The 26,344-nt window shown below is 41.9% G+C and overlaps 1 protein-coding gene across 3 annotated transcripts in view; it reads left to right on the top strand.

Moving 5' to 3' along the window:
* Positions 1-3,173: 3,173 nt before the first annotated feature.
* The window catches only part of PCCB (propionyl-CoA carboxylase subunit beta), an 88,302-nt gene continuing 65,131 nt past the window's right edge, over positions 3,174-26,344 (top strand). The window contains exons 1-5 of one of the 3 annotated variants that reach the window (XM_080674897.1): positions 3,174-3,279; positions 5,033-5,152; positions 6,463-6,531; positions 11,069-11,125; positions 14,178-14,291. In XM_080674897.1, coding sequence (XP_080531023.1) covers positions 3,211-3,279; positions 5,033-5,152; positions 6,463-6,531; positions 11,069-11,125; positions 14,178-14,291 — 429 coding nt within the window. In that variant the 5' untranslated portion in view covers positions 3,174-3,210. Of the gene's footprint in view, positions 3,412-5,032; positions 5,153-6,462; positions 6,532-11,068; positions 11,126-14,177; positions 14,292-26,344 lie in introns of all 3 variants that reach the window. The other 2 variants (XM_080674895.1, XM_080674896.1) reach the window with 2 other exon arrangements.

Raw genomic sequence — 26,344 nt, 5'->3', positions numbered from 1 at the left:
CACATTGAAAATCTCTTGCCACTCCCGTCTGGCCTGCATAGTTTCTGTTGAGAAGTCAGCTGACAGTCGTATGGGTACTCCCTTGTAGATAACTAACTGTTTTTCTCTTGCTGCTTTTAATATTCTCTCTTTGTCTTTTGCTCTTGGCATTTTAATTATGATGTGTCTTGGTGTGGTCCTCTTTGGATTCCTTTTGTTTGGGGTTCTGTGCACTTCCTGGACTTGTAAGTCTATTTCTTTCACCAGGTGGGGGAAGTTTTCAGTCATTATTTCTTCAAATAGGTTTTCAGTATCTTGCTCTCTCTCTTCTTCTGGCACCCCCATAATTCTGATGTTGGTATGCTTGAAGTTGTCTCAGAGTCTTCTTACACTATCTTCAACTTTTTGGATTTTTTTTTCTTTTTGCTTTTTCGGTTGAGTGTTTTTTGCTTCTTTGTATTTCAATTCTTTGACTTGATTCTTGTTTTCCTTTAGTCTGTTGTTGGGTCTCTGTATAATATTTTTTATTTCAGTCAGTGTATGTTTAATTTCTAGTTGGTCCTTTTTCATATCTTCGAGGGTCTCGTTATATTTATCGGCCTTTTCTAGGATATTCTTGAAAAGCCTTATAACCGTGGTTTTGAATTCTATATCCAGTCATTTGTTTTCCTCGTTTTCCTCCATTTCTTTCGTTTGTGATCTGTTTCTTTGATGCCGCATTTTCACTGCTTCCCTGAGTTGGTAGGGTAGATTTGTGTGCTAGATTTCCTATATGGCCCAGTGGGTCGGCCTCCTCAGTTAACCTGAGGTGGACACTCTTGGTGCACCCCTTTGTGGACTGTGTGTACAGTCTTGTTGTAGTTAAGTCTTGATTGTTGTTGGTATCACTGGGAGGAATTGACCTCCAGGCCAGTTGGCTGTAAGGATCAGCTGTGTCTACGCTGGGAGAAGTTCGGTGTTGGAGACAGCCTTATAGGATTAGACTTGCCAAATTGCAATAGCCTCTGTGCTCAGCTTAGATGAGGTGGAGTCTCAGGGTGGAGCAGAGAGTCTTGGCTTCCAGGCAGCCTTGCCCTTGTGCGCATGCACGCCTGCAGACCTCTGCCTTCCCCGGCTTCTGACTCCCTTCCACTAGGGAAAGCCTGTGGCAACCTCCGCAGCCTTTGTGCGCACTGGCATGCGTGCGCCTGCAGACCTTTGCCTTCCCTGGCTCCCAAGTCTCCGCCCGAGAGTCCAGATTCCCCCCACAAGAGCGTGGGTCCCCAGGGGCTCGCCTGGAACTGGGGCTCAGTGCAGTCAGGAGCTTCTGACTCCCTTCCACTAGGGAAAGCCTGTGGCAACCTCCGCAGCCTTTGTGCACACTGGCACTCGCGCCTCCGGAACCCTGCCTGCCGGGGCTCTCCCGGGTCGCCCACGGGTCTCCGAGTTTCTGGGTGCCTTTCTCTCTACCTGACAGTCCAGACTCCCCCTGTATGAGCCTGGGTCCACGGGGTTTCGCCCGGGACTGGGGTTCAGTGCAGTCAGAACTGGGGTTCAGTGCGGTTGGGGGCTTCCTTCCCCCTTCCGCCAGAAAAAGTCAGCCAGGCTCTCAGCCGCCCTTCCCTCTGCGCACACAAAGACCCTTTGCCATACCTCCAATTCTCTGTGAGCTTTTCTCTTTCCTTCTAGTTGTAGAATTTTCACTCAGCCAGCTTTCCTGTGGTTCTGGATGGTGTCTGTTCTGTCTTTTAGTTGTAGTTTTGAAATTGTTGTGCGAGGCAGCAGTTTAGGTGCTTACCTATGCCGCCATCTTGGTTTCTCCATCACTTTCCATTCTCATTCACCATGGTTCCTCCAAAAGCTGGGGACATAGCCGTGTGTGTGTGTGTGTGTGTGTGTGTGTGTACAAATCTGAACATGCCAGGCTTTTGCTCACACTGCTGATGTTCCCTCGCATGCAATTACCTTCTCAGAGATATTCTCCTTGATGCACCCAGACTTGCCCAAATTCTCCCCTGTGCTACCAGGTCAGTCCCAGTCCTTAAACAGGCACCCAAATGTAGAGCCAAGAGCACCCACTATGGAGTGAACTTTGTCCAGCTACATGACTTTAGGCCTCCGACCCTCAGCTTCCCTGAATAGCTGGGTGAACAATTCCTAGTCCAGGAAGCATAATAAATACTGGTGGTTCGTTCTCGGCACAAAGTAGGTGCTCAAAATTTCTAAAATGTTTGCTGAATTGAATTGCATTAATGTTACTGGCCTCTTGGGGGTATGCAACAAGGACAAATTCCCAACAGTTCAGTGCTAAATCCCCTGCGAAGTGACTGTAAAAGTCTAGAAAGCATCAAAAATCATCTAGAGGTCATCTGTTGAAACAGATTGCTGGTTGCACCCCCAGAACTTTCAATTCAGTAGGTCTGGTGTGGAGTCTGAGAATTTGAAAGTTTGTATTTCCAACTCTTTCCTCGGTGATGCTGAAGTTGCTGGGCCCGCACTTTGAGCACCACTCCCTAACAGGGGTCCTCAAACTTTTTAAACAGGGGGCCAGTTCACTGTCCCTCAGACCGTTGGAGGGCCGGACTATAGTTTAAAAAAAACACTATGAACAAATTCCTATGCGCACTGCGGGCCCAGGACGTGTCGGCTGCTAAGCAGGACAGGCAGCGGCACCCGGCGGGCCGGATAAATGTCCTTGGCGGGCGGCATGTGGCCTGCGGGCCGTAGTTTGAGGACCCCTGCTAGGAGCCCTGTGATCAATAACTGGCACATAGCACATCCCTGTGTTTGAATCCTGGCTCCACCACATATTGAGCCTTGATCAAATCACTCTAACTCTGTATTTCATTGACTTCATCTGTGGAATGAGGATAACAAGCTAATTCAAGTAAGTGCTTAATGCCTCACCTGGTTCACTGTTCAAAAAATGTTGGTTAATTCATTATTTATTTCCTGGGGCAAGTGGGATGAGAAAACTAGACGTCTAGGTAGTCAGAGAAGAGCAAGGACCGAGGTCTTTTGTGTGTGGCCAGGAGGGTACGCGATCAGAGGACCATTCCCAATTCTCTGGGCGACGCTGTAGGGCGGCCCCGGATCTGGAAATCTAAGGCCTTCCTCCCACGCATGCTCTGCATTCCAATCCAGCCTCTACGTCCCGCTGACGTTGCGCAGGCGCAGACCCCGCTACACTGACGCTCGGCCACGCACTTGCGTACTCAGGTTGCTGGTTGGGGGCGCGCCGGCGGAACAAATATGGCGATGGCAATGCGCGTGGCGGCGGCAATGTGCGTGGCGGCGGCTGGTACAAGGCTCAGTGTTGGGGTGAGCGGTCTCCGGGTCGCAGTCCGCAGCCTGTGCAGTCAACCCGTCTCCATTAACGAGCGCATAGAGGACAAGCGCCGCGCCGCGCTGATGGGAGGGGGCCAGCGCCGCATTGACGCGCAGCACAAGCGAGTAAGTCCGGGGGGGACCGAGGCCGTCCCGCCCCGGCGTTCGCGACCTATCACAGCGCGCCCTGCTCCGGGCGCCCGAGGCCTCCCAGCCAATCCGTGCAAAGCTGAGGAGAGGCGGGGTCGAGAATGTTCACCTTGAGAACTTGTTGCCTTCCCCCAGAGCCCTGTTGTGCTTTATCACTTTCTGCTTCCCCTTGGAATGTTTGTTAGGCGGACCTGGCTCTCCACTCAACAGCTGTAAACTTTTGGACAAGTTACTAATCTTTAGGAGTCAAGTTATTCTAAACAGAGGATAGTAATAATTCTCCCCTCACAATCTTATTGTTAAAATAGAGATAGTGAAGCAATGATAGGCACTTCATTTTTAAAAATTATGCTTATTCTTCTCATGCCCCATGAAAGAATGGTTCTTGCTCCATTATGGAAGCAGTAAAATCAAGACAGGTGGCAGGGGAAGTAACATAAGCAAACTCTTACATTAACCTGGGGTGGGGTGTGTGGTGCATGCGGGGAACTTGTGGGACTTGTCCCCAGAACACCAGCTAAGCCCCTTTAGGATCTCAGGGTCTCCGCGTGCATCGACCTGCCGGGTAGGAAAGGCACACTTCTAAAGTAGGTGGTTTTTCTGGGGGTGTTCATGTTAGTTTATATCTTTGGCTGGAGTGAGCAGCCTAGACACTGCTACCCACTGCCCAGGCGTTGATGGAGGTATGCTGGGTGGGCCGATTAGCAGCAGAGGAAACAGGTCCAGATCTGTTGGTTATCTCTGGGACTTCAAACTAGACTCGCGTACTGCGTCCCTGACATGTGTATGTCTGGACCGATTTGCTGGATGAATTAAATAACCAACCTGGAAAGTGCAGAAGAGAAATTTTTAGAGGTGAAGGGCACTGAAGCATAACTCACAAGTGTGGGGGCGGTGACTAGGGAGGAAGCCTGGGATCTTCGTGAGGAGATTTGAACCAGCCCTGTGAGTCTGAATTGAGTGTTGAGTTAGGTGTTGTAAAATTCCCATTTGACAAGGGTCTAAAGGTGACAGTTTCTTTCTTTTTATTTATATATATATATATATATATATATATATATATATATATATATATATATATATATATATATACTAGAGGCCCGATGCATAAAATTCATGCAAGAGTAGGCCTTCCTTTCCCCCCCGCTGTCAGCACCTGCTTCCCTCCAGCCACAGGCACCCTGACCGGTGGCCTGGGCCTCCCTCTGCTTGGTGATCATGGGGCGATGGCCGGCCTGACCAATTGCATCGCACCCGCCTTGGCTGGTGCCAGTGGGTGTCATAGTGTGGTCCCGGATGGTCGGTGTTCCTCCATTGTTCGGCCTTTCAGTTGATTTGCATATTACACTTTTATTATGTAGGATTATTATATAGGATATTTGTCTTCCACAGTTAGTGGCTCCTGGAGTACTCTGTCTACTCTGATTTTCTAACTAGGTGAAGTCTACTGATAACACCTGTCTCTTAGACAGGTTGATGGAATATAGGCTTTCACTTGAGGTGAAGGGGCAAAACCTGTTCTTCTAACCCTCCTACGAGCACTCCTTGCTTACTTTGTCTATGATGATATCACTGAATGATTTTTGTTGCATTTTAGGGAAAGCTAACGGCTAGAGAACGGATCAGTCTCTTGTTGGATCCTGACAGTTTTGTTGAGAGCGACATGTTTGTGGAACACAGATGTGCAGATTTCGGAATGGCTGCTGATAAGAATAAGGTATCTGTTCACAATGGTGTTGTGAGCCTCTAAGTTGTATTTTCCTGCTGTGGCCTTGCTGGCCTACCCAACGATTTTCAACCTTTTTCATCTCATGTCACACATTAATTACTAAAATTCTGAGGCATACCAAAAAAAAGTTGTATTTTTTGCTGATCTGACAAAAAATAGGTATAATTTTGATTCATTCACACTGGACAGCTATTGTGTTGGCTGTTGTCATTTTTTTTTTTTTTTTTTTTTTTACCGTCTAAGGGGAAAAAGGTCAGTGCCCCTGATTAAATAGTCAGGTATAGCATTTTTTAAAAATTTTTGCTGTACAGCCATTTGACAATGGCTGCACTAGACTAATGAAATTCTTCTGGGACTCAGGATACATTGAAACATTTTCATGCTTTAGGGCCCTAGAATGCAAGAATGCCGCTGGAGAGGCTCTCCTGTGGCCTCCAGGTCCCCCACTTACCTTTGTCTGCAGATGAAGGAATGTGAGTGGACTGCTAATAACCTTGTGCAGTGGGACTCTGGCTCAGCTCCTAAGGCTCTGGTTGTGGGTTCAGAGTTCTCACATGTATAGAACGACAAACTTGGAAGAAAAGGTGAGAAAATCTTTTAGTTGCGTTCTGATCTGACTAGGCATCAGAGACCCTTAGAGACTGACCACTTGCCTCTCACACACTAAGTTTATGACTTGGAGTTTTTCTTTTCTTTTTTTCTCTTTGTCTGCCTTGGAGTTTTTGAGGTCAGAATCACTGACACTTCTTCCTTCAATTGAGTGTTCTCCATGAGTGTGCAGAGTTCTTTGGGCTTGCTTTGGTCAGCTTTCTTCAGGTCTGCATATATGGTGTTTGAGACCAAAGATTTGTAAACTTGGCATCAAACCAGCTGGCTCCATTTGGGCTATTATAGGCCACACAGTGATTGCAAGGATTCCAAGCAAAATGATAGGTTGGAATCCTTTTTAAGGTTTGTGGGTGGGGTGTGGGGTTTGTAGAAGTTGCCATATTTTTTTATGTCTTTTTCCTTCCTGTTAGCATTTGGTAGTGACAGCCCTAGAGGGTCTATTGATAATTCTGCTTTTAGGAAGGAGATGAGGCCTAAGACTATGGCACCCTCCATTTCTGTTAAAGCAGTAGCTTAGTACTAGCTGAGGAGGGGAAGGGATATTCCTTTGTGTTCCTAATTCATATGGAATTTTAAAGAATTTGGGGTGTTTTTTTTGGGGGGCATCTTTCATTGGGTCATAATTACTAAATTTACTAAAAGAAACATTTGTGTTTTTTAACCTTTACTTTAAAAAATTTTTTTGGTAGTTTCCTGGAGACAGTGTTGTCACTGGACGTGGCCGAATCAACGGAAGATTGGTTTACATCTTCAGTCAGGTATTTCATAACTGCAAGAGGTGGAGCTTTCCTCCAGGGCAGAGCCAGGAGCAAAATATGTGAAGAGAAAACAGACTTGGGAAACTTGCATGTAGTTTGGGACAGATGAGGGATTTACTTCCTCTTTTTCAGTGCATATGTACATAATATTATACTTTGTGTTTTTCTTAGGGAGACAGATCCCTAGTCTCTTTTTTTTTTTAAATATATTTTATTGATTTTTTACAGAGAGGAAGGAAGAGGGATAGAGAGTTAGAAACATCGATGAGAGAGAAACATCGATCAGCTGCCTCTTGCACGCCCCCTACTGGGGATGTGCCCGCAACCAAGGTACATGCCCTTGACTGGAATCGAACCTGGGACCCTTCAGTCCGCAGGCTGACGCTTTATCCACTGAGCCAAACCGGTTTTGGCTCCCTAGTCTCTTTGGGGGAGGATCACAGGTCAGTAATCTTGTAAGTCTTGGCAGGTTGATTGTGTATCTGGAGGGCAGCTATGTCCTGGGTAGGGTGTGTGGACCTGAGAGACCTTGATGAAGCCTGGGTGGAGGGAACTTGACTCTCAGAACCACGGGCGTTTTTGGCTTTCATGAAAATGTTCAAACCAGTTTTATCAGGCTGAATCAAAACACATACAGTTTCTTTACATTAAGACCATAGGAGAATATAGTGGGCAGAATATGGCCTCCAAAGATGTGCAAGTCCTATTCCCTGAAACCTGTGAATATATTACCTTACATGGCAAAGGGGAATTAATCTTGTACATGGAATTAATGTTGCTAATCAGCTGACCTTAAAATAGAGTAGCCTGGGTTATCCAGGTGGGCCCAGTGTAACCATAAGTGTCCTTAAAAGTGGAAGACAGAGGCAGAGAAGGAGGCATAGGAGTTGGGAGAAGGCCTTGACCTGTAGTTACTGGCTTAGGAGATGGCTTAGAAGAGGGGGTCATGAGCAAAGGAATATGGACGATCTCTAAAAGCTGGAGAAGACAAAACACACACACACAACAGATTATTCCCTGGAGCATCCAGAAAGGAGCATAGCCCTGCTAGCCTTGATTTTAACTCAATGAGACCCATGTAGGACATTTATTTATTTATTTATTTATAATTGATTTTAGAGAGAGAGACAAACATGGATGTGAGAAAGAAACATCAATCAGTTGCCTCCATTATGCGCCCTGACCAGGATTGAACCAGCAACCTAGATATCTGACTGGGAAATGAACCCACAACCTTTTGGTGTATCGGGACGAGCTCCAACCAACTGAGCCACCCGTGTGGTACTTTTAAATTACAGAACTGTAAGGTAATAAATTTATGTTGTTTCAAGCCACTGAATTTTTAGAAATGTTATAGGGAAGAAATGAGAAGTCAAAGAAAAGGGGGTCTTGGAGACAGGTTTGGGGGTTAGCCCTGGACGAGCTGCAGCTATCTATTGCTCCCCTGGTGGTAAGTCTCATGGAGTCCCTTCAAGTTAGTTTAGGGGATGCTCACCTGTGGGGGAAGAAGAAGGGAAAGGGAAAGGTGTGGGCGTACTCTAGGGAGGGAGAGAGAGCTCTGGGACTTTCATTTTGAAGGTTTTTAAAAGCTGGGTGTTTAGGGGAGATCTTAGGGAAGGATCTCAATATAATAGTCATCAGCTTTTCCAGGTGTATCCTTTCAGGGTCGTAGTCTCCACTGATTGGTTGGAGCCAGGGCACGGGGTCATTAGTCATCATAGTTGTAGTTGGTCCTGGCGTCTCTCACCTGGTTTTGCTGCTTTTCTTGGCCTGGGGCTGAAATACAGCTGAGGCCTAGATGTTATCTCTAGGTAGGTGACCTTCTGTATCTGGCTCTAAATTACTTGGCCAGTTTGTTCAGCCATCTGTCTCAGTTTCCCTATTCCAGTTTACAGGGAATTTTCCTAGTGTCTTACTATCTTGCCTCAATATCTGTAGGCATTTTTTCTGGGGAGCTTCTGTTTTTCCACAGTAACAGCCTCAGTCTCTTACCTGAGAATTGGCTGTAGGTGTGTTTTCTGGGGAGGGGAGTAGGGGGAAAGGAGGGGCCAGTGCTGGTTCATCATTTAGTGTACAGCAAGCATGTCAAACTTGTGGCCTACGGGCTGCATGTGGCCCACAACGAATACTTTTGTGGCCCAGCCAATATAACGGTATGTAAGAAATGTTTTAATAAAAATTTTGCAACTTAATTTTTACAGTATCCTGTTATACATAATTATTAATAATGAACTACAATGTTCTCTAATGACTGATTACTATTATCGTGTTGCATTCATTTCCCTTATGCACCTTACGCCCAGGTGCACCATTTCTCTCCACTAATACTAGCAGCGAATATTTTAGCAGCCGATTGTCACATCATTAGTCTTGGACTGACTTGTTTGGTGTGCGCAACAGGAAATATTTTGCTTTCAGAGAACAAGAAAAATAGGTTTATTTGCATTATGCTTATTGTGCAGTTATTTAGTGTCTGGTAAGTTAATGTTCGAGAAAAATATTAATTTTTTTTTATATATATATTTTATTGATATTTTACAGAGAGGAAAGGAGAGGGATAGAGAGCTAGAAACATCGATGAGAGAGAAACATCGATCAGCTGCCTCCTGCACACCTCCCACTGGGGATGTGCCCGCAACCAAGGTACATGCCCTTGACCGGAATCGAACCCGGGACCCTTCAGTCCGCAGGCTGACGCTCTATCCACTGAGCCAAACCGGTTTTGGCCAGCATGTCTCTATTGAAATAAACCTACATTTCTATGAAAATTGAAGCTTTTGTTTTTTTGCGACCCACATAAACCTAAATCTTGTTTATTTGGCCCGTGTTAGCCTTTGAGTTTGACATGCTTGGTGTACAGGCTCCTAATCTCACCTGTTTTCAGTTTCACCTTTTTCTTCGTTTGTTGCTGGTGATTGTGAGTCCAGAACCCCTCTGGTTAAATTAACTTTCTTTCACTTATTTATTTTTTAATCCTCATGTGAGGATGTCATTGTTTTGTTTTTTTAAAATTGATTTTATAGAGAGAGGAAGGGGGAGTAGGGGGAGATAGATACATAGATAGATATAGAGAGAAACATTGATTGGTTGCTTTCCATAGATGCCCCATTTGGGAATTGAACCCACAACTTTTTGGTGCATGGGATGACGCTGCAATCAAGTGAGCCACCTGGCCAGAGCCCCCTCTGGTTAAATTTATTTAGAGAATAAAGCTTTCTCCTCTCAAAGTGAACATGAGGCCCCGTGGGGTGTAACTGCTCCTAACACAGACTTCGTATTAATTTGCGCCCCCCACCCCACACACTTTCCAGGATTGTCCCTTTCTTATGGTTACTCCCTGGGCAGGTGCATAGGCTTCTATTTGTGCTTTCTTTCTTTTTTTCCAAATGGTTCCCTCTTTTTTACATTTATTTATTTATTTTTAATCCTCACCTGAGGATATTTTTCCATTGATATTTAGAAAGAGTGGAAGAGAGAGGGAAAGACAGAGAAATATCGATACGAGAGAGAAACATCGATTGGCTGCATCCTGCCCGTGCCCTGACCAGGGCCCGGGCCTGGCAGGAGCCTACAACTGAGGTACATGCCCTTGACCAGAATCGAACCCGGGACCCTTCAGTCCACAGGCGACTCTCTACCCACTGAGCCAAACTGGTTAGGGCTTCTTGTGCTTTCAATTCAAACTTGTCCAGTTTCTTTTCTGTTGTTTCCTCTTCCTTTTTTGGCCATCATGTGTTGTTTTTTTAAATATATTTTATTGATTTTTTACAGAGAGGAAGGGAGAGGGAGAGTTAGAAACATCAATCATCTGCCTCCTGCATGCCCCCCACCGGGATGTGCCTGCAACCAAGGTACATGCCCTTGACTGGAATCGAACCTGGGACCCTTCAGTCCTCAGGCCGACGCTCTATTCACTGAGCCAAACCGGTTAGGGCCATCATGTGTTTTTAAATCACCACTGTCTTTTGGGGGTGTGTTTAGGAAGGGGGTCATTTCTACAAAGAAGCCCTTCACATCAGAGGGTAATGAAAATCCATAAGCAAAAGAAGCATTGAGGGCTCTGATTCACTTTTCCATAGAATCTGATTTTTAATTCTGTCTGAAAAATTTTCCTTTCCTCAGAGCTACAGATGATTTTTGTAGAACAAAGACTAGATCTTTTGCTCTCGAAAGTGTATTTACTCCCTTAAAGATAATCACTATTCTGTCCTGCCGGTTGGCTCAGTTGGTTGGAGCATTGTTTCCATAAGCCAAGGTTGTGAGTTTGATCCCCAGTCAGGGCACATACAAGAATCAACCAATGAATGCATAAATGAGTAGAACAACAAATCGATGTTTCTCTCTCAAATCAATAAAAAAATATATATGTATATATTCACTATTCTGTGGGATAATTTATAAATCAGACTTAAATTTTTTTTTAACTTCTGGAAATCCTTTAAAGACTTTATCTATGAATTTTTTATTTCCTCCTACTACTGGCTCTTCATCTCTGGTTAGTCACTATATTTTATTTGTTGATTTGTTTACTTTTTAGGATTTTACAGTTTTTGGAGGCAGTCTGTCAGGAGCACATGCCCAAAAGATCTGCAAAGTAAGTATTTAATAGTAACAACAAACCCAGTACTTTCCTCAGTTACATAGTACATATTGAGTATCTTTGGGGTGCAAGACACTGAGTATGTGGGATGGGGCAGAGGTAAGAAAGATATGGTGCCTTCAGTCCAGGGCAGGAGTTCTTAATATTTTTTGTACTATGGATCTCTTTGGCAGGCTTTTGAAGCCTGGACTCTCATTGTTTTACATGCTTCAAATAAAATGCGTAGGACTACAAAAGATTAAAAATAAAAATTTTAAAACATCACATTTGTAATATATGTGCTTTATTAATGCATTAAATAAGATTTAGCAGTGGGTCTAATGTGCTATAATTTCAAATAGGCATGAATAAAAATATTTCAAGGTATTTGCAACAACTTGAATGTGACACAGAAATATTTGTGGTTGCTATTAATGACAAAGTCACAGGTATTTCTAGTACTTATGTGTTTTTTGGTCTGTATTCATAATTGAAGGAAATGCTAAAGATCGGGTAAAGGTAATAAAGATAAAGATGTAAATTTTTTCCCCATCCAAGTTCATTGAGTTCCTCAAATCCTTTCACAGATGCCTTGGGGTTCTGAGGACCCTATGGTCTCGGTGGAGAGTCCAGGTGCTAAAAGATAAAGAGCATTGCAAGGATTACATGATGGTGTTTTAATAACAGTGCTAGAGATGAGATGCTCTGGAGATGAATAAAAGTGTAGATCATATTTAGAGAATTTTGGAGTAAAAGTAGAGTTGACTATTAGTAGCTAGACAGGGCTTTCCTATGTAATGGAACACTTGGATTCTAGACATGGTCCTGTCATTTATTACTCCTGAGTCCTTGAGCCAATCATTTAACTTTGAAACCTAATTTTTCTCTTTTACTGCTTCTGTTACAATTGTTAAACGAGATAATGGAAGTCAGAGTGCTTTGTAAACTGTCAAGGGCTCTTAGGAATATTGCTCATTAGGCTGTCAGCTACTAACGCATGAGGATAATCTGTCTCAGAAGTAAAAGCAGGCCTGAGCCCGGCCTCAGGTTAACAGATGGGTCCACATTTACTTTCATGAAAACACTTCTTTGCCATTCTATCTATCTGTTCTTTCAAAAGAGTAACTGGAAACACACTGGCTGCTTAAAAATATTATAGTCACGTGCCACTTAATGGGCAATGTTCTGAGAAATGCATTGTTAGTTGTTTTTCTTAAAATTTCTTTATTGATTAAGGCAGTGTTCGGCAAACATATTACATATGTAATACCTTAATCCAGTGGTCGGCAAACTGCGGCTCGCAAGCCATGGTTTGCCGCTCTGTTGACTAATGAGTTTGCTGACCACTGACCTCGACTCTCGATTCCAATAATTACAGGCTGTTGTTCCTTGTGATTAAGCCCCTATCCCAGTGGTCGGCAAACTCATTAGTCAACAGAGCGGCAAACCACGGCTCTCGAGCCGCATGTGGCTTGCAAGCTGCAATTTGCTGACTACTGGATTAAGGTATTACATATGTGTCCTTATTCTCCCATTACCCCCCACCCCCATTCATGCCCCCTCCCCCTCGTTGATTAGGCTTATATGCATGCATATAAGTCCTTTGGTTGATTTCTCCCCCGTACCCCCACCGTCCCCTATCTTCCCTGAGGTTTGACATTCTGATTGATGTTTCTCTGGATCTGTTTTTGTTCATCAGTTTATGTTGTTCATTATGTTAGTCGGTTTTGTTGTATGAACATCAGAATGTACTTACACAAATCTAGATGGCATAGCCTACTACACACCTAGGCCATATGGTAGCCTAATGCTCCTAGGCTACAAGCCTGCACAGCATGTTATTGTACAAAACAACATGAGATTAAATAAAACACAAGAGAAAAATGATACAATCAAGAGACACGTCAAGCACAAGATGTATGAAGCTGCTGCCGGTGTAACACAGCTTACTGTTTTACAGCAAACTATTTTTTAAGAATAAGAGTACACGCTAAAATAATGATAAAAGATATAGTATCAATAATAAAGATTTTTATTTATTTTATTTTTTTATTTTTAAATATATTTTATTGATATTTTACAGAGAGGAAGGGAGAGGGAGAGAGTTAGAAACATCGATGAGAGAGAAACATCAATGAGCTGCCTCCTGCACACCCCTACTGGGGATGTGTTTGCAACCAAGGTACATGCCCTTGACCGGAATCGAACCTGGGACCCTTCAGTCCGACGCTCTATCCACTGAGCCAAACCGGTTAGGGCAACAATAAAGATTTTTAAAAAGTATATTATAGTAAATACATAAGCCAGTGCCATAGTCATTCATTATTAAGTATTATGTGCTGTACTATACTTTTTTGTTGTTGTTAATCCTCACTGGAGGATTGATTTTTTTTACAGGGAGTGGGAGTGGGGGAGAGAAAAAATACATAGAACATCAATGTGAGAGAGACACATTGGTTGTCTCCCACATGCTCCCTGGCTGGCCTGGGAATCAAACCTGTAACCCAGGTATGTGCCCTTGTCCGGGAATTGGACCTGAGACCCTTCGGTGTTTGGGCCGATGCTCTAACCACTGGGAACACTGACCAGGGCTGTGCTACTATACTTTTATAGGACTGGCATTTACACCAGCATCACCATAAACACTTGAGTAATGCGTTGTGCTATCACATTACAACAACTATGACATCACTGGACAATAGGAATTTTTCAGCTTCATTATAATCTTACGGGACCACTGTTAAATATGTGGTCCATCATTGAGTAAATATCGTTCTGTGGTACATGGCTATAGCCTCAGCCTATGGTTCTAGACATGCCATGAGAAGTATTATCCCCTGCTAATGGGAAGTGCTTTGGCACTTGGATTTTTGGGTGTCTTTAGCCCTTTAAAATATGGTTCTCTGTCTTCCATGATGATACCCAATCATCATGGGAATGAAGCCAGTGCCACTCTGTTTTGAAAAGTGCCCTCAGAACATTGTCCAGGAAACACTGTGGTGCTTTGTAAATGCTGTATTTGATAACAGGATCAGTTGTCTCACAAAAGATTTCTCTGCTCTCTCAGATCATGGACCAGGCCATGACAGTGGGGGCTCCAGTGATTGGACTGAATGACTCTGGGGGAGCACGGATTCAAGAGGGAGTAGAGTCTTTGGCTGGCTACGCAGACATCTTTCTGGTGAGATACCTGTCAACAGAGAATAGAGAGTAAAACAGCATAGGACTTAGTTCTCTAAACTGTGTCCTGGTCAGAGCTTTCCTATCTCTCATTGTTCTCTGCCCCATTGTGTCTGTTCCGTAGCTTCCTCCTGTATCAATCACCAGGGGTGGCATGAAGGGTAGATGAAAAGCAAGAGAGAGTAGGTGGGGAGGGTTTTTGTTTTTTTCCCCATACAGGGACACTCATCAGGGAAACAACATTCAAGATCATTCATAAGAAAAAGTCACTTAAATTTTTTTTTTTTCAAAAGCAAGGGTGAGAATATAAAAGGTTCAAATGAACTGATTTGCTAGAGTTAGGAATTTTTTTAAAAAATGCATTGCTTTTTATTTTTTGGTTAAAACACAACAAGATCATGTAGTACGAAGAAAAAAGAAATCACCCAAATCCTACCATTCAGAAGTATTTGGTGAACAACATTTCAGATATCTTTCTCTTTACACAGACTACATTAAAGAGAAAGAAATGAAAAGAAACAAAAAAGGAATGAAGTGTGTTTTTTGAAGTTGGAAGTATATTGTGAGAGAGAGAGTAAGGGAGATTGGGGTAAGGGGGAGAGATACTGCCAGATGGAAACTTTAGAAAAGAGACAGATCAGCATTTCTAGGGAGGGGAGGAAAGAGAGGAAGGAAGGAAGGAGACAGACAGACATTGTTTATAATCAGGGCAGCTGTTCTTGTCATCCCCTGTCCTGCAGGCTTATGAGGGTTTTTATCCTTGGCTACTGCCCTTTGCGATCAGTCAGAAAAATGTGTATTTAAATTTGTGTAAGGTACTCTGTTAGCTGTGGGAGCACTTGTGTTAGTTGAGAAGCCACTTTATAGACCTTAATCCTACTTTTTAATCTCTAAACTTGAACTCCAGGGATAACCTACTGGGGAGAATTAGTTTTTTTGGGGTGGCTTAGCTAGAACAATTTAGGCCTGGAAGGTCTACTTTGGCCCTCGCCTGGAAATCATGCTTGTGTCAGAAATGAAGGAAAGACAGAGTGGCCCTGAGAGAACTGGCAGTAAACCGCTACATTGTAGAGCTTGTCAGGATTTTAGAATGTCGTACAGACTAAGTTATCTGGGGCAGTTGGGTTTTCTTTTGTTGTCGGGGGACAGGCTTTAGTGACTTTAAGATCTGCATTAATTAATTGCTTGCTAATTGCTTGTCATACCTCCACTCACTTTTTCCTGCCTGAATTGTTATTTTTTTGTAACTTAATTTTGATATAATTTCAAACTTCATAGAAAAATTGCAAAAGAGTCTGAGGCATTCCTATTTGTCCATTACCCAGATTCACCTGTTGTTTACGTTTTGCCCATTTGCTCTATTATTCTCTCTCCATATTTTACATATCTGTATGTTATTTTTTTTTTTGAAAAATTTGAGAGTAAATTAGAGATTGTGCCTTCTTTATCTCTTAAATCTTTCACTGTATGTTAACTAAGAAAGCACAGTCCCAGGGTATAATAATACAAATCAGGAAACTTAAACATTGATTCATCAATATTATTCTTATCCATAGTCTTTATTCAGATTTCATCAAGTGATCCTAATAAAGCTCTCTATAGCTATTCTTTTTCCTTTGGTTACTCCTCAACTGAGGACATTTTTCCATTGATTTTCAGAGAGAGTGGAAGGGAGGGGGAGAGACAGAGAGAGAGAGAAACATTGATTCGAGAGAGACACCTCATTTGGTTGGCTCCTGTAGACACCCCAACCAGGACCAGGGATCGAGCCTGCAACCAAGGTGTGTGCTCTTGACTGGAATCGAACCTGGGACCCTTCAGTTTGCAGGCCAACGCTCTATCCACTGAGCCAAGCTGGCAGGGCTATAGCTATTTTTTCCCTCACTGGCTAGGATACAATCCAGGATTAAGTACTGCCTCTACTTGTCTTATCTCCTAAATATTCTTTAAACTGGAACAGTTCCTCAGTTTTTGTTCTTCATGACTTTGACATATTTTTTTAAAAGCAGATATATTGAGGTGTAATTTACAAACCGTAAATCAATCCCTTGTAAGCATATAGTTCAGTGATTTTTAATACATTTATAGAGTTTGGTAACTATCAACACAATCCAGTTTCAGAACCTTTCCCTCCAAAAAGGTCCCTCATGCCTTTTTGCAGTCAATGCCTGCCCAGCTGAAGGCAAGCACTGATCAGCTTTCCCTTTACAGTTTTTGCATCTGATTCTTTTCACTTAGTACAATATGACTGAACCTCAACAAACATTATGCCATGTATCAGTGGTACATTCCTTTTTATTGATGAACTAGAAGCCTGGTGCATGAGATTCGTGCACTTGGGGAGGGGTCCCTTAGCCTAGCCTGTGTGTGCCCTCTTGCAGTCCGGGACCCCTCTGGGGATGTCTGACTGCTGGCTTAGACCTGCTCCCCCCGGTGATTGGGCCTAAGCCGGCAGTCAGACATCCCTCTCGCAATCTGGGGCTCTCGCAGTCCGGGACCCCTCACTCCTTACCGCCCACCTGTAGCGGAGGTGGGAGAGGCTCCCGCCACTGTCTCTGCGCTTGCCAGCCGTGAGCCCAGCTCGCTGCTCCTTAGTGCTGCCTCGGCGGGGGGAGAGGCTCCTGCCACTACAGCTGGGCTCGCCTTCTGGCTGAGCAGTGCTCCCCCTGTGGGAGCGCACTGACCACCAGGGGGCAGCTCCTGTGTTGAGCGCCTGCCCGCTGGTGGTCAGTGCACGTCATAGCGACCGGTTGTTCCGCTGTTCGGTCGATTTGCATATTACACTTTTATTATATAGGATATTCTGTTATATGGATATAGTAATTATTAGGGAAATGCGAATTAAAACCACAATGAGATACCATTTCACACCTTTGGAACAGCTATTAAGAATTCAGCAAATATTAAGTGTTGGCAACATGTGAAGAAAAGGGAACCCTCATGCACTGTTGGTGGGATTATAAATTGGTGTAGTCACTAGAGAAAATAGTATGGAGATTTCTCGCAAACTTAAAACTAGAACTATCATTTGACCTAGGACTTCCATTTCTGGATATATGTCTGAAGAAAATGAAAACACTAATTCAAAAAAAATATATGCACCTCTGTGTTTATCGCAACATTATTTACAATACCAAGATATGGAAGCAACCCAGTTGTTCATCGATAGATTAATTGATAAAGAAAATGTGATATACAAGCACACACACACACACACACACACACACAGTGGAATATTATATTGTATTAATATTCCACCAATAAAAAAGAATGAAATCTTGTCAATTGCGACAACATGAATGGACCTAGAGGGTATTATGCTAAGTGAAGTAAGTCAAAGAAGGACAAATACCATATGATCTCATTTATATGGAATCTAAAAAACCAAGCAAATGAACAAACAAAGCAAAAACAGACTCATAGAAACAACAAAGTGATGGTTGCCAGAGGGAAGAGGGGTGGGGAATAGGTGAAAAAGGAGAAGGGATATAAAAAATATAAATAAATATTTGATAGAATTCACTAATGAACAGAAAGGAACTCTAAGGAGCTGTACAGAATGAAAACTTTTATAATCAGAAGGGAGCAGGAATGCCAAAACCGGTTTGGCTCAGTGGATAGAGCGTCGGCCTGAGGACTCAAGGGTCCCAGGTTCGATTCCGGTCAAGGGCATGTACCTTGGTTGCGGGCACATCCCCAGTGGGGGGCGTGCAAGAGGCAGCTGATCGATGTTTCTCTCTCATCGATGTTTCTAACTCTCTATCCCTCCTCTCCCTTCCGCTCTGTAAAAAATCAATAAAATATATTAAAAAAAAAAAAAAAAGAAGGGAGCAGGAACAAGGAAGTTATAGTAGGCCAAAAAGCCGATTGATTATGGCAAGGTTACTTTCCTTTAGGGCAGGGGTGGGGAATCTCCAGCCCATAGGCCATATTAAGGCCCACAAAATCTTTTGGTCTGGCCTTGCCAAGGAATTCGTGGTGAGTTAATTAAATGTTTGAACAAATATAGCAGGATAATTTTTAAGTTGATAATTTTGTAGGGCCCTCAAATGATGTTATAAATATCCAAATGGTCCTTGGCAGAAAAAAGGTTCCCCATCCCTGCCCAGACAGATTATTTAACTAGTGCTGGTCAGGTAGGGGAAAAAAGGTAAAATAAAATGAGGAATGTTTTAAAAGTTACTAGATAAGCTTACAAGAAGATAAACTCAAGAGTTAATGCTATAAACAATAAAGCAAGAATCAAATACTATAAATTATAAATTAAAAAGGGCCTTTGAGATGACAAAATTGGCAGGGTAGAAAATATGCTACTAGTACTATGAAGGAGACATACCAGCTCTCTACGGACAGTTGCATTATAATCTTATACTTTGTTGTTATTTGTTCAAGAATATATGTGATTACAAATTTGTATAATAAATGGTAATTTTCAAACAAAAAAAAAGTACTGTGAATATTTGTGTATAACTCTGTGTGGACATTATGTTTTTATTACCTTTAGGTAGGTACTTAAGAGTGGATATCCTAAAAAAAAAAAAAAAAAAAAAAAAAAAGAGTGGATATCCTTTTAAAAATTTATTTTCAGTTACTGTTGACATACAATATTATACTAGTTTCAGGTACACAACATAGAGATTAGACTTTTTTTTTTTTAATTCTCACCTGAGGATATTTTTCCTTTGATTTTTAAAGAGAGTGGAAGAGAGAGGGGAAGACAAAAACATCGATGTGAGAGAAGCACATTGATTGGTTGCCTCCTGCTTGAGTCCTGAACAGGGCCCAGGCCAGGGAGCACCCTGCAATCTAGGTACATGCCCTTGACCGGAGTAGAACCTGGGACTCTTCAGTTCGCAGGCTGATGCTCTATCCCAGCCGTGGGCAAACTACGGCCCGCGGGCCGGATCCAGCCCATTAGGCTGTTCTATCCAGCCCGCGGAGCCGAAAGAGCAGAGGGTTCTCTTGCTCTCCCCTCCGCTCCTTCACCAGCAGCAGTGTTAACATGGCAACGTCGGGAAACACGGCCGCAGCTCCTTCTTCTGAGTGGCGGATTTATATCCGCCCATTCAGTAGAAGGAACAACCTCTCAATCTTCCAGAGGCTCCTTGTAATGCCCCCGGACGCGTCCCCCGACATCACCCTGGGAATGCGTAGACGTTATCGTGGTGATGTAGGGAGACACGCCCCTGGAGAGCACAGTATCAGAGCATTAGCTAAAAAGGAGACCAACAACACTGTTCCCACTGAAGTTGATGTTTTAAAGACCAAAAACCTTTCAACCCAGTCTACATTGCCATCTACATCTACGTCCCGGGTATAATTTGGAAGTTGCACTAAAGAAAATGTTTCATTTACTGTTTACACATTTTGTTCTTTTCTATTTGTTTTAGTTTTAAATTATTATATTTAAGTTTAATTTGAAAGGCTTTTGTACCTTTCCTTTGTTAGGCAATTTTATTTTGCCTTTGCCATCTTCAATATAAGGTATGTTATTGTGCTATGATTCCTCCATTTTTTGAATTTTCAAATTATAATAATTAGTGTTTACATTCTTGTTAAAATGTTTGAAATGAATAAAACTATTGAAATAAAAAAAAAAAGACCGTACACTTTTATGTAATGATGTTTACTTTGAATTTATATTAGTTCACACAAACACTCCATCCATGCTTTTGTTCCGGCCCTCCGGTCCAGTTTAAGAACCCATTGTGGCCCTCGAGTCAAAAAGTTTGCCCATCCCTGCTCTATCCAGTGAGCCAGACCGGCTATAGCAGTGATTAGACATTTCTATACCTTACAAAGTGATCACCTTGGTAAGTGTAGTATCCATCCAACACCATACATAGTTATTACAATATAATTGACTATAGTTTGTATACTGTACTTTACATCCCCATGACTATTTTTTTCTTTTTTATAAATCTTTATTGTTGAAAGTATTACATATGTCCCTTTTTCCCCCTATTCTCTCCTATCCCCTCTACCCCTTCCCATGACTATTTTTTTTGCATTTTTTATTACATACAGTACATATATCTCCTTTTTTCCCCCCATTGACCTTCCCCCAGCCTCCCCTATCCCCTGTCGCATGCCCTCATCCCACCCCCCCAGTGTCTTGTGTCCATTGGTGTGCTTATATGCATGCATACAAGTCCTTTGGTTGATCTATTTCTCCCCCACCCCAACACTCCCCAGCCTTCCTGCTGTAATTTGACATTCTGTTCGGTGCTTTACTGCCTCTGTATTTATCTTTTTATTCATCAGGTTATAATGTTCTTTATTTTCCATAAATGAGTGAGATCATGTGGTATTTTTCTTTCATTGCCTGGCTTATTTCACTTAACATAATGCTCTCCAGGTCCATCCATGCTGCTGCAAATGGTGATAATTCCTTTTTTATAGCAGTGTAGTATTCCATTGTGTAGATGTAGTTTTCTAATCCACTCATCTACTGATGGGTACTTTGTTTCCAAATCTTAGCTATTGTAAATTGTGCTGCTATGAACATAGGGGTGCATATATCCTTTCTGATTGGTGTTTCTAGTTTCTTAGGATATATTCCTAGAAGTGGGATTACTGGGTCAAATGGGAGTTCCATTTTTAGTTTTTTTGAGGAAACTCCATACCATTCTCCACAGTGGCTGCACCAGTCTGCATTCCCACCAGCAGTGCATGAGGGTTCCTTTTTCTCCGCATCCTCACCAGCACTTGTCGTTTGTTGATTTATTGATGATTTCCATTCTGACAGGTGTGAGATGGTACCGCATTGTCGTTTTGATTTGCATCTCTTGGATAATTAGTGACTTTGAGCATGTTTTCATATGTCTCTTGGCCTTCCTTCTGTCTTCTTTCGAAAGATTCTATTTAGGTCCATTGCCCATTTTTTTTTATTGTTTGAAGTATTACAAATAGTAGTACATATGTATCCTTTTTTTTCCCCATTGACCTTCCCCCCCCCCCGGCCTCCCCTACCCCCCAGTACATGCCTTTACCTGCCCCCCAACCCAGTGTCTTGTATCCATTGGTTATGCTTATATGCATGTGTATAAGTCCTTCGGTTGATCTCTTACAGTTCCCACCGCCAACCTCCCCTGCATTCCCGCTGTAGTTTGACAGTCTGTTTAATGCTTCTTTGTCTCTGTATCTATTTTCTTTCCTTTAAAAAATCTTGCCTCTACAGACTAGAAATAAACATATAATAACAAAAAATGTTTGAGTCCCAATTTTAATGTCCAACAGTTCTGAGTCCCCGTTTCAATGTCAAACATTTCCTTATGTGTACATGTCAGCAGTGATATCTGGATGGTGCTGTTGCCCATTTTTTCATTGGATCATTTATCTTCCTTTTATTAAGTTGTATAAGTTCCCTGTAGATGTTGGAGATTAAACCTTTATCAGTGATAACATTTGCAAATATGTTCTTGTGCCAGTACCAGGCTGTTTTGAGAACAGTGGCTTTGTAATACAGCTTGAAATCTGGTATTGAGATCCCACCTAATTTGTTCTTCTTTCTTAGGATTGCTGTGGCTATTCGGGGTCTTTTTTTATTCCAGATGAATTTTTGGAGAGTTCTTTCTAGGTCTGTGACATATGCCATTGGTATTTTAATGGGGAATGCATTGAATCTATAGATTGCTTTGGGTAGTATGGACATTTTAATGATGTTGATTCTACCAACCCATAAACATGGTATGTTCTTCCATCTGTTTACGTCTTAATCTCTTTTTTCAGTGTCCTGTAGTTTTCCGCGTAGAGGTCTTTTACCTCCTCAGTTAAGTTTATTCCTAGATATCTTAACTTTTTTGGTGCGATGGTAAATGGGATTGCTTTTTTAGTCTCTTTTTCTGTAAGTTCATTATTGGTGTATAGAAATGCCATAGATTTCTTGGCGTTAATTTTGTATCCTGCTACATTGCCGAATTCAGTTATTAAGTCTAATAGTTTTTTGATGGAGTCTTTCCGGTTTTTTATGTACAAATAAGGACAGCTTTACTTCTTCTTTTCCAATTTGGATGCCTTTTATTTCTTCTTGTCTAATTGCAATGGCTAATACTTCCAGTACTATGTCGAACAGGAATGGTGAGAGTGAGCATACCTGTCTTGTTCCTGTTCTTAGGGGAAATGTTTTTAGCTTTTGCCCATTGAATATGATGTTGGTTGTGAGTTTATCATATATGGCTTTTATTATGTTGAGGTATGATCCTTCTGTTCCCATCTTGCTGAGAGTTTTTATTAAGAAAGGGTGTTGGATTTTGTCAAATGCTTTTTTTGCATCAATTGATATGACTGTGATTTTTATATCTCAATTTATTTATGTGATGTATCACGTTTATTGATTTGCGGATATTGTACCATCCTTGCATCCCTGGGATAAATCCTACTTGGTCATGGTGTATGATCTTTCTGATGTACTGCTGGATCCGATTTGCTAGAATTTTGTTGAGGATTTGGCATCTATGTTCACGAGGGATATTGGCCTGTAATTCTCTTTCATTGTGTTGTCTTTATCTGGTTTTGGTATTAGGGTGATGGCTTCATAGAAGGAGCTTGGAAGTGTTCCTTCCTCTTGAATTTTTTGGAATTGTCTGAGGAGGATAGGTTTTAGTTCTTCCTTGAATGTTTGGTAAAACTCCCCTGTGAAGCCATCTGGCCCCGGGCTTTTGTTTGCTGGAAGCTTTTTGATGACTGCTTCAATTTCTTCCATAGTTATTGGCCTCTTGAGGTGTTTAGATTCTTCCTGATTGAGTTTTGGAAGGTTGTATTTTTCTAGGAATATGTTCATATCCTCCAGATTGTCCAGTTTGTTGGAATAGGGTTGTTCATAGTATTTTTTAACAATCCTTTGTGTTTCGGTGGGGTCTGTTGTTATTTCTCCTCTTTCATTTCTGATTTTGTTTATTTGGGTCCTCTCTCTTTGCTTCTTGGTGAGCCTGGCTAGAGGTTCATCAATCTTGTTTATCCTTTCAAAGAACCAGCTCTTGGTTTTGTTGATCTTTTGTATTTTTTTTTTTTTTGGTCTCTATGTCGTTTATCACCGCTCTCACCTTTATTATTTCCTTCCTTCTGCTTACACTGGGCTTTTCTTGTTGCTCTCTTTCAAACGCTTTGAGTTGTAGGGTTAGGTAATTTATTACCATTGTTTCTTGTTTTTTTTTGCAGTAGGCTTGTAGAGCTATGAACTTCCCTCTCAAGACTGCTTTTGCTGTGTCCCATAGATTTTGGAATGTTGTGTTTTCATTGTTGTTTGTTGCCATGATGTTTTTTATTTCTTCTTTGATCTCTCTGGTAATCCAGTCATTGTTTAATAGCATGCTATTTAGTCTCCATGTGTTTGATTTTTTTGGATTGTTTTTATTGTAGTTGATTTCCAGTTTTATGCCACTGTGATCTGAGAAGGTGCTTGATATGATTTCTATCTTGAATTTGAAGAGACTTTGCCTGTGACCCAATATTTGGTCTATCTTTGAAAATGACCCATTTGCACTTGAGAAGAATGTATATTCTGTGGCTTTGGGGTAAAATGTTCTGAAGATGTCAATTAATTCCATCTGGTGTAGTGAGTCATTTAGGATTGATGTTTCTTTGCTGAATTTTTGTTTAGAGGATTTGTCCAATGGTGATAGTGGGGTATTAAAGTCTCCTACTATGATTGTATTGCTGTCAGTCTCTCCCTTGATATCCTCCAGGAGTTTTTTTATGTATTTGGGTGCTCCTGTATATGTTTACTAGAGTTATTTCTTCTAGATGAATTGCTCCCTTTAGTATTATGAAGTGGCCTTCTTTATCTCATTTTATGTCCTTCACTTTGAGATTTAATTTGTCAGATATAAGTATTGCTACCCCAGCTTTTTTTTCATTTCCATTCACCTGAAAAACCATTTTCCATCCCTTCACCCTCAGTCTGCATGCGTCTTTTTTTCTGAGGTGGGTTTCTTGTAGATAGCAGATATATGGGTCATGTTTTCTTATCCAATCCTTTACCCTATGTCTTTTGATTGGACCATTTAATCCATTTACATTTAAAGTTATTATTGATAGGTACTTGTTTGTTGCCATTTTTTAAAAAATATATTTTATTGATTTTTACAGAGATGAAGGGAGAGGGATAGAGAGTTAGAAACATCGATGAAGGAGAAACATCGATCAGCTGCCTCCTGCACACGCCCTGTTGGGGATGTGCCCGCAACCAAGGTACATGCCCTTAACCGGAATCGAACCTTGGACCCTTGAGTCCGCAGGCCAACGCTCTATCCACTGAGCCAAGCCGGCCAGGGCGTTTGTCGCCATTTTAATTCTTTACCCCTGTGTTCCTTCTTCGCTTCCTATTTCTGTTTTTTTTACAGCAGACCCTTTAGCATTTCTTGCATTGCTGGTTTGGTGGTAATAATCTCCCTTAATCCTTTTTTATCTGTGAAGCTCCTGATTTCACCTTCAATTTTGATTGATAGCCTTGCTGGGTACAGGATTCTTAGATTCAGACCCTTCCTTTGCATGACTTTGTATATTTTATTCCATTCCCTTCTGGCCTGATGAGTTTCTGTTGAGAAATCACTCGCTAGTCTGATGGGAGTTCCTTTGTAGGTAACTTTCTGTCTCTCTCTGGCCGCTTTTAAGATTCTTACTTTGTCGCCGAAACCGGTTTGGCCCAGTGGATAGAGCATCGGCCTGCGGACTGAAGGGTCCCAGGTTCGATTCCGGTCAAGGGCATGTACCTTGGTTGCGGGCACATCCCCAGTGGGGAGTGTGCAGGAGGCAGCTGATCGATGTTTCTCTCTCATCGATGTTTCTATCTCTCTATCCCTCTCCCTTCCTCTCTGTAAAAAAATTAATAAAATATATTTTTAAAAAAAAAAGATTCTTACTTTGTCGTTGGTGTTTGCTAATTTAATTACAACGTGCCTTGGCGTCGGTCTTTTGGAGTTCATTTTGCTTGGGACTCTGTGAGCTTCTTGGATTTGTGTGGGGTTTTTCTTCCCTATATCATGGAAGTTTTCTGTCATTATTTCTTCAGACAAGTTTTCTATTCCTTGTTCAGTTTCCTCTCCTTCTGGAACCCCTATAATGGGGATGTTGTTTGGTTTCTTGTTGTCCCAAAGTTCCCTTAGGCTCTACTCCCGCTTTTTAATTATTTTTTTCTAGAAGCTGCTCTATTTGGGTATTTTATCCTACCTTGTCTTCTAGCTCACTGATGCGGTCCTCTGCTTCTTCTAGTCTACTCTTGATGCTTTCTATTGAGTTCTTTACAGCAGCGATGTCATTTTTCATTTCTTCTTGGTTCTTCATTTCCTCTTGGTTCTTACACATATTGTTGAATTTGTCTTCCATTCTTTTCAGCCACCTTATGACCATTTCTCTGAATTCTTTCTCTGACAGGTTGCTTGCCTCCATTTCATTTACTTCCTTTTCTGGTGATGCCTGCTTTTCTTTCATATGCAGGCTGTTTCTTTGTCTCCCCGTGATCTCTCTTCTCCGTTGTCTGGTTATGTAGTTCTCTCTCTCCTGCGTTGATTTAAAGGCACAAAATACAACACAACCAGGTACAACATACAAGGGACTGAACACAAATATATTCATGATATTAATAACCCCAAATAAAGGTGACCACTGGAGAAAGGCGAATTAGAGAAAAGGAGAGAAAGAAGAAGAGAAAAAAAAAGAGAAAAAAAGAGGAGTGCAAAAATGAAATTGGGAAAAGGAAAAAAAAGTAGAGAAAAGAGAGAGCATAAGAAAGAAGATGGGAAAAAACTATATATATGGGGAGAAAACTCCAATAGAACAGCCACTAATCCCAACAAATGCCAGCAACAAGTATCCGGAGGTGAATGCCAACTACAAACAACAACTAATATCAAGCAAGGCAAGGGAAAACAGAAGCAAAAAACAAACAAACAAAAAAAGAAACAAAAAAAAAGAAAAAGAAAAACAATCTCTCAAACAAGCATGAAAAATATAATCAATAATCAAGCTAACAACAACATAAGGACAGAGAGAAAAAATTTTGGATAGTGAAGAAAGAGAAGAGAGGTGTGTATGGACTTGGAGCAGGGGATTGGA

Source organism: Plecotus auritus, assembly GCF_963455305.1.
Source record: "Plecotus auritus genome assembly, chromosome: 6".
In the NCBI taxonomy this organism is placed as follows: domain Eukaryota; kingdom Metazoa; phylum Chordata; class Mammalia; order Chiroptera; family Vespertilionidae; genus Plecotus; species Plecotus auritus.
The sequence above is the reverse complement of the archived record's forward strand: the minus strand, read 5'-3'. Positions and strand labels throughout refer to the sequence as shown.